At 30.1% G+C, this 9,023-nt stretch overlaps 1 protein-coding gene and 1 pseudogene across 2 annotated transcripts; one reads left to right on the forward strand and one right to left on the reverse strand.

Moving 5' to 3' along the window:
* Positions 1 to 2,601: 2,601 nt before the first annotated feature.
* LOC123898090 lies at positions 2,602 to 4,295 on the forward strand. 2 transcript variants are annotated; one of them, XR_006805211.1, is made up of 3 exons: positions 2,682 to 2,778; positions 2,896 to 2,938; positions 4,075 to 4,295. XR_006805211.1 is itself a non-coding variant. In XM_045948955.1 (2 exons), exons 1-2 carry the CDS (start codon positions 2,658 to 2,660, stop codon positions 2,940 to 2,942), a joined length of 168 nt encoding a protein of 55 aa, XP_045804911.1. In that variant the 5' UTR covers positions 2,602 to 2,657. The 2 variants fall into 2 exon arrangements, 1 of the variants encoding a protein (XP_045804911.1); XM_045948955.1 differs by lacking the exon at positions 4,075 to 4,295 and having other exon boundaries at positions 2,602 to 2,778; positions 2,896 to 2,942.
* Positions 4,296 to 7,030: 2,735 nt separating this feature from the next.
* Positions 7,031 to 8,724, reverse strand: LOC123899108 (annotated as a pseudogene).
* Positions 8,725 to 9,023: the final 299 nt, after the last annotated feature.

Below are 9,023 nucleotides of genomic sequence, written 5' to 3' on the forward strand. Positions count from 1 at the left end.
CCCTCTTATCAAAGTAATTTAGCCACTAAACAACAAATAGTTCCTTTCTTAGCTTTGGTCAAAACGGAAAATATCCCTAAAAGGACATGTAATCATGTTGCTATCTTCAACTTTTTTTTGTTTAATTTTGTTTGGCTCTTAAATTAGAAATATTTCTCTTATTAACTATTCCGTTCAACTATCATTGACTCATTAATGGATTTGTAAGTGACACATTCTAATTTTTTTATTTAAAAGAAACAAGATATTGGTATCATCTTAGCAAAAGCATTTTATTCAGACGGAAATGGCTTAGAGGTTGTCAAATAAAATCTTTTGTAAAGGCTGTCTTTTGAAATATAAATCCGATAGATCGGTTAACTAATGAATCTAAAAAACAATTTTTTGCTTATAATTAAAATTGGAGTAGTAAAAAATGTTAATATTTTTTTTTTCATGTTTATTTAAATAGGTCGACATAATAAATTGGAAATAGTCTAATTTATTTTTATTTTATAGCTAAATAGTATACTTTTAGAAAACCTAACCTAATCTATTTTAAAAAGTTTAACCTAGCTTAATATATGATGATGATGATGATGATGATGATGATGATGATGATGATGATGATGATAGGTTGAATCCCTTATGATCTATCCGTCCTATTTTTATCTCTATTTTCAATTGTGGAAATTGTCTATGATTCGTAAGTGAAAGTATGTGCAAATACTCTAATGCTTAGGTCGTAAAATGTATGAAGATAGTAAGAGGTAAATGGATTGTATGCATGTATTTTAATTATTTTTGTTTCTAAAGTATGTATGTAGGTACCTATGTCTGCTTATAGAGATAAGCTCTCCCCCATTGTTTTTAAGTTTTTTTTTTTTCATTACATTCTAATTTGAAATTATAAACTGAAGCTTTTGATTTTAGAATTTTCTTTTTATACTCAAATATACTGTTCAATTTTTTTTTTAGAAATACTTAACTCACTTTTACATAAATGAATTTGAATATAAAATTAATTTCTCTTTAACTCATATTTATACATAATCAATTTTATAGAATCAATTCACTTAAAATAAATATTTCTCACCGCAAAATCAAATGGCAAATACTACATATTAAGACTGATTGTTCTCTTGTAAAAAAAAAATGATTGTTCTCCATGATATTGTGAGATTAATGGGCATGCCTCCCATAGGTTTTTTCATCAATAAATATTATTACTTTCAGACTTTAATAGAAGCATATTTTACTATGGCTGAAAAACCGAAGCCCTTTTGAACGGCTGAAAATTGCAGTTAAAAAAAGAAAAAAGACCGTGTGAGTGTGAATAAGAAGAGTAGGAGGAACAAGAACAAACTTACTCCAATTGCAATGGCCAAATGAGTGTTTTGCACTTTTTGTTTGTAAAATAATATTTTAGGCACTTAATTGGTCTAAGTGCTTTATCAATGGAATCTATTTTTTTTTTTTTTTTTGGGATTTATCAATGGAATCTTAGGGTAAAATGAATGAAATAAAGTGAAGGAGTTATCACTTTCTAGAAGATCCAGATGGATTCTATAACGATGAGCCATTGATAGTACTAAAGTTATTGGGTTTAAGTTTCATTAAATTCAAACTAATTTTTCAACTTGAAATAAATGAACACAACACAAATATGAAAAAAGTACACGGTAGAAAGACAGAAAAATAAAATACATTGTGCCAAAACGGAAAATATAAACAAACAAATATGTAAAATTACATTTACTTAACTAGACGAAAAAGAAAAAACAATATGGATGGCTGATTTCAAACTAAAATTGACCTTAAAATTTTAAATCACCTCTCTCTAATAGACTAAGAATAGGAGAAAAGTGATGACAAATATAATTAGAAAAGAAAAAATATATATAAAAGTTATGACTTTTACCGAATGCCTAGCTTGTATAAGCAAAAAACTGGTGAATGTAAAGTAGTTAGATATGTGGTTGGTCCTGATTATTTGGAAGTATGATGAAAGTTAAAAATGAAATTCTTAACCAATAAATTTGCTTCTGATTGTTTGATCCTCTCTGGTTTTAATTAATCAATTAAAAACTTCATTTGTACTCTCATTTATTCACTAACAGTCATCTAATGTCACATAAGAAAAGTTGTTTTGAAAGTCGACATGCATTGTGAAGGCTGTTATTCTAAAATTATCAAATGCATTTCCAGTCTTGAAGGTTTTCTTTGATTTCATAAATTCACATCAACAACACTTAATTATAAGGACCAAAAACATATTTAACCCTAAACTTATAAAATTAATTTTACCACTCATGATTCTATCCAACTTAGAGTGTTGCAATACTCATTTATTATTATTAGATAAGATTACTTTATATTGTTCTCATGAGATAAATGTAAATCATATCTACTTATATGAGCTAAATTCATTTGTAAAACTAAACTTACTCCAACTCATAAAATATTTTCAAAACTTTTCTGTTAGAAAAAGGTAGTACAAATAGTAATTTCCCCCATAATGTGGCCTACTATGGACCACAGATCAGGCCCAAATGATTTTTGAGCCCACTAAGCTTTTGAGCAAAAAAACAAAACCCGCCATTGATAAACAGCGATGAAGAAAAAAAAACGCTATTAGGATCTTCATTGCAGAAGAGAAAGCGTAGAAACAGAGAAAGATGAGGAAATTCGATCCATGGCCTGTTTTCTTCAAGCGTGAATGGAAGAGGAATTGGCCTTTCTTGGTTGGATTCGCTGTCACCGGAACTTTGATTACCAAGTTTTCACTTGGTCTCACTGGTAAATCATTTCGTTATTTTCCCCAATTTTCAATTTTGTTGTTGTTTTGTCGTTGGTTTGTTTCTGAGCTATGAATTTTGATCTGAATCTGATTTTCATTTTATTGCATGATGGCAGAGGAGGATGCCAAAAACTCAAATTTTGTTAAAGCGCACAACAGGTAATTCTTCAATTACCAAACCCTAGCTTTTTTGTTGGTTGTGTTCTATTTGATGTTAATGTGTATCTTGTGCTTCCAACTGGTGAAAATTGAAATTTTAACTCATTGGTGTGTAATGTGGATCTTGTGCTTTTTTGAAGAAGCTAAATTGACACCAGAGATAATTGAACCTGAGACCTTAAGGAAGAACTTTGTTTGTTCTTTGTGGCTAGAATTCGATTATTTAGCTTTTTTGCTATGTTTTGTATTTTCGAGATTAGCCGTGTAGAATAGTTTTACACTGTCGTCCAATAATAACTCATCATAAGTAATATATTTAGATTATTATAGTTTTGTTTACCTCCTTGGCTGAAATCTGGATTACTAGGGCTCTTTTCTTAGGAACCGTGGGTTAAGACAAAAAAAATATAGTAGAAGCGTAGAACTATACAATACTTCAGTTTTTGTTCCTAAAGAGGAGAGGAGCAGGACTGAAATAATTTGATATTTTGGTCCTTGTAAACATGACTTTTGCTCAGTTAACTTTGTTATATTGTTTCATCATTTCATACTTCGTTATTGATCATAAAATGATAGCAATTGAACGCTCTCTTAATGTTCATCTTAGTTGTACATCTGTAGGCTCCTCGATGTTTGTAGAAATTCAGCTCTTGTCCTATTTATGTCCTTAGTGATAGACTAGAAATGTGGGGCACGTAAACTTGATGATCAATTGGATCTTATATTGTGAGTTGATTATGAAACTCTCATGTTGATAGATCAATGTGTTTTATGCACAGTTTGTTTGTTAATAATTTATTGTCTCTGCATTGTTCATGCAAAAACCAAATATGAAACTTTTTTGATTTCATGGATACTTTAGAACCAATTTGCATTTACAATGATCAGATGATAATGTAGTAACCAATGTTGGGTGTTATATTGTTTTGCTTGAAATTGGGTTTGCTTGATAATTATAACCACTTCAATCGAGGGACTGGTAATATATCTTCAAATGGTTCTTTAGCTCTCTCTTTTGGCTTATGATTTTTCAATGTATCAACTTTTTTTGTAAGCTTGAGATTATCTAATTATCACTGTCATACAAATTTCTGGATTCTGTTAATTGAATACCATGTTCTTCCTCTGTTTTCCAGGTGATTTATGAAGTGAAGAATGACTCTGGCTTTGTATGCCGAATTACATGTAAAAAGAGAGCTTTGCTCGCTTTAGATTTACAAATTGAAATAACAGAAGGGAGATATTTTACATACTCTCTTCATGTTCCTTTATCCAAATTTGGTTTTTACTTAAATGTGCTTTTATAAGTTCATACTATACAGTTCTGAATCATAAGATTAACATGTTTTCATCATGAGATTTCTGTTGTTTTGGACTTGGACTCTACCTTTTTACTCGAGTCAACAAATATTAACCAGACGTGTTTTTAAAGTTCCACAATATTTTCTGGAAAATAATGATGAAACAAACTAAATTCACGTAGTCACATGATCATTTGAAATTGACTTTGTATACTTAGTCAATCAGTAAGATGATATTAAATTGTTAGGCACTTCTTCCTCCTCACTCATCCACCATCATATAACCCTAAGAGCATCCACTGTTATTGGAGTTGTTACAAGTGTTTGCCAAATGTAAGGATAACTTCTTACACAAAGAGTGGTTGGTTATAAAATTAAAAGAGAAAGTGAAGGCTTAAGATTTAAAAGTGAGGGGAGACAAGTTGAAAGGGTTATACTATTGGAGTTGAAAATTGTTGAAGTTCTTAAAATGAATGTGGCAAGGAACTATCGATTAAAAGTGTTTCCAAATCGAATTGGGAACAACCAAATGAGAACCTCGTCATTCATATAGAAGTGTCCACTAAATGGAGAGAATAAGTTGTGAGAGTCTAATTTTTAAGTCCCCTCATTTTGCAAAAGTGGAATCGAAACATAGATTCAATGAACGTAGATTGAAATTCATAATTTTATTTTTAATTTAGAAATTTAAGTGTTATAAATATTAATTAAAAAAACATGACAAAATTAATATATTATAAATTTTAAATCAAAAATAAGTTTTAAATATTAGATAATTCATATTTAATTTTTTTTTTCATTCTCATTAGTTAGATATGACTAAAGTCATTTAAATAACAACTAACACAACAACTATGTCCATCAGTATATCTCGTAAAAAATATCCCTCTCATTTTTTATTTTATTTTATTTTTTCACGTATTAAATATGACTCTTTGAGTCATGCAGGTCATGTGAAATTGAATATTATATATCATTGAAATACAAAAGGATTATATATTTTAACCCATATTATTTTATTTTATTTTTATGAAACCGCTATTATATATGTATTTTTTTTTACAATATTTATGTATCTATTATTTCTCGAATAACTTATTATATTTAAATATCCACAAATCTTAGGTCAACAGGTATTGTTAGGTTGAATTTCGTCTATCTACCAAAAAAAACTTATTATATTTAAATAACCACATAAAATGTTGCAATATTATATTACTTTATCAAAATATAATTACTTATTTGTTTTTTTTTTCTCACTTGTTTTCATCTATTTTTTTGTATTGTTTTTCTTTTCTTCTTTACGCACGTGTGCATAAAAATATGAGACATTATTGGAAACACGCGAGTACATGTGCATAAAAATATGAGACATTATTGGAAACACTCACAAGTACTAAAAATTATTATATCTCTAACATTTAATGTACCCCGTCCGTTCCTCCGTCCCCGTTTTGTAAGCAAAAATTATCTTTTTGGCATTATTGAATTCAAGTAGTCCAATGGATCTTGAAAAGACTCTGATACTATGTTAAAATTGAGTATTAGGCCTAACTCATCCTTACAAAACTGGTTGTAAGGTGAGAATTGTCTCTTATAAACACTTGTCCAAACACATTCACATTTGATATGGGACTTCTTAATAGTTTCTAAGAACATTAAACGCGATTAATGAGGGAGAAAAATGTTCCCAAGCTTTGAAGTCGGAATGCCTTCAGAGGTGGTTCCTGACCATGACCACGTCTGTGGTCCTTTTTTATATAAAATCAATATAATATAAATTAATTGACACAAGTCAATCAATAAATGGGGACTTGTGTTTGTTTATCTCGTTTTTGCTATTCTCAGACGATTCTTTATCTTTTGTGTTTTCATTTATTTTCTCATGTTTAGTTTATAAAGTTTACATTTGATTATAGGATAGTCTTCCCACAACGATTTTAGAGGCTTTTAACATGTCTCTCGTGAGTTTCAAGTGACTTGCATACCGACTGTTTGATATTTTTTATTTTCATCCGCACTTTAATCTTATTTGCCGATGATTGTGCCAAGTGGATTGAGATAATTCCACAACATTTAATGATTTTAACGACCTCATTTGCAAATATTATCGCAAAATTCCCTACAACATGTAACTATAGACAACAATCAAAAAGTGTGGTCCAAATCCAAAAAACAATGCCCTAAAGTTTAGGCCACGGTTTGGTCACCGTGACCAAAAAACGATCGTTTCTCTATTACTCTCCAATTAATAGAAGAATGTGTTCTCTATATCCATTCTTCTGCACCTATCACCTGACATATTATATCACATCCGATTATCTTTTAGATCGGCACACATCGTATGAATGTTGTTTTTAAGAGGATTAGTTTTGCCAATTAAAAAAGGATGACGGCACAACTTGTTATCTTATATTTTTTTAATATATTTCAATTAGCTTGTCATGTTTGGCACCAACATAGATACTTGAATGCAGATTTGAAACCTTTGTTCCCCATACTCTGTCTAGTTCTCTTCTAGCCGATGTTTTAGGAGTTTGGAGTGTAAGATTATTATTTCAACTTTTTTTACATTGATAAAACAAAAAGATAAAGAAAAAAGTTGCTTTCACTTTTTCTGTTTGTTTTGTGTACAAAAGAGGGACTAAAGGCCAAGTTGCTTTCACCTTTATATGTTAGTGAATGTCCAATTTGGTCACATATCTGATTGATATGTAAGTTGTGCATTGATTTGCTAGCAGCTGCTGCTAATAAACTAACTAAATATACTATGAAGAACAAAACAGCTGTATTAGTAGATGTGTAAATGAGATTAAAGCTTTATAATGTAAAGTACATGCACTTAATATTTTACATTCATTCCGAACATACCAACTCCCTATCTTATTGGATGTTTTCTGAAAGTAAAAAAAGCACTAAAACATTGACAATACTAGAGGTTATCCTTGCTTAGGGATTATTACAGCTGGTTCACACTAAAGAGAACCATTACAAAAGCTAAAAGGCTGTAAATGCTATACAAAGGTTAATTAATTTAGACTAAATTAAAACAAGTGGCAGTGACACACATCATGATGATATGAACAAACAAACAAACAAAACAAAATATTGATTTTGGAAAAAAGAATCCTAATTAGTATAGCAAGAAAAATAAGGGTCATCAATCATAGGAACCTCAGGGAATAACATACTTTCTGCATCCATCACCCATAGTGAGTCTGTGGAATTATACTCCCATGATTGAGAAGTCTTTGGTAAATAAGATATGTTATTATTATTATTATTGCAGCCTGTATCTTCATTATGCAGACTGTTCTCTTCTGACAGATCAATATCTTTCCATATATCATCCATTGAAATTTCTTGTTCATGTTCTTCTCCTACTTGTTTAATTTGTTTTTTTTGGTTTGATATTGTTGATCCTCCTGTGTCATAAAAACTAATTTCTTCCCCTGCTTCTTTGGAAGCTTGAGAATTCATTGCATGGTGTTCTGTTGATGGAACTGATGATCCCTTCTTTTTGTCCTGAGCCTTCTTCCTCATGTGAGTTCTCCAGTAATTCTTAATCTCGTTATCTGTTCGTCCTGGTAACTTTCGAGCAATTCTTGACCACCTATATGTCTCAAATGATCTAACTTAGCCTCCAAAGTATAAAAGGAGATAAAAAAATTGTTCATAAAAAAAATCTATCACCTTACAAATCAGTTTTCTAATCGAGTTAAACTTAATCTTAAAACTTAAGATAATATCAGAGTCTATCTATATATCACCGCTGGATAGATCATCCAGGCAGCAAACTAGTGGTGTAGTGAAAAGAAAAACACATATTTCACGTTGAAAAGAGATGATATTCTTAAGACTCTGAGTCATTCAAGTCAATTTTGTAAAGCTGAGCTATACGTATTTCAAAAGTTACATACAATTGTTCTCGCACTAATTTTCCTTGTAAATATCCAACATTTTTTTAGTTGGATATGCTATTATGACAAAAAATCATGTAGGAAGAAATTAAGTAAACATATACATAATAATTCAAACAAATTACCTATTTCCCCATTTGGATTGAAGTTCAAGGACAAGACGTTCTTCATGAGGAGTCATTTTACCACGTTTAAGACCAGGATGAAGATAATTAACCCATCTTAACCTACAACTCTTACCAGTTCTATTCAATCCTACAAAAAAATTAAGGTGGTTAAACTTAAAAGGTTGCTTATTACATAATCAAACATGTCCAAGATAAGCATTACCTATATGTTACTGTCTCCCGCCACCTTCAAACCTGATACCTTAGCAATAAAGTCCCATCTTCTGTCTCCAAATAATCCAACAAATGACACCAATTTGAAGTCTTCTTGTTCTGTCCATGGTCCTTTTCGTACTTCATCAGATTGCACCATTTTTTTCCCACCAAAGTAAAGAAGTTCTTGAAGTTGAAAATTTTTCTTCTTTTTATTTTTGTGCTTGATTTTACTTATGGAATCTATGTGGGTAGTGGTAGTATTTATATATGTGGTTGCCACTGTCTTAAATATTTGTTTTTTATATAAAAAAAAATTATAATAAGTGACTTTGCATATCAACCGTACAAGTGGTTCCGCATGCTCATTCAATCAATTGCTATGAGAAAATTCTTGAAGACAATGACATCCATTATATTTACATTGCATTACATTACATGGAAATATATATAATCTTTTTTTTTACGGGAAATATATATAATCAGAGTAGTTGATCAATTGTCTATGTAACTTTTATGTTTTATTTGTGGAATAAATTGAAAT

The sequence above is a fragment of the Trifolium pratense genome, linkage group LG7 (genome assembly GCF_020283565.1).
Source record: "Trifolium pratense cultivar HEN17-A07 linkage group LG7, ARS_RC_1.1, whole genome shotgun sequence".
Taxonomy (NCBI): domain Eukaryota; kingdom Viridiplantae; phylum Streptophyta; class Magnoliopsida; order Fabales; family Fabaceae; genus Trifolium; species Trifolium pratense.

What these genes read in the sequence shown, in the direction of transcription:
- LOC123898090 (XM_045948955.1), top strand. Translation starts at nt 2,658, where the DNA reads ATGAGGAAATTCGATCCATGGCCTGTTTTCTTCAAGCGTGAATGGAAG. An exon ending in GTTTTCACTTGGTCTCACTG is followed by an intron (nt 2,779 to 2,895) that starts GTAAATCATTTC and finishes GCATGATGGCAG; the next exon opens with AGGAGGATGCCAAAAACTCA.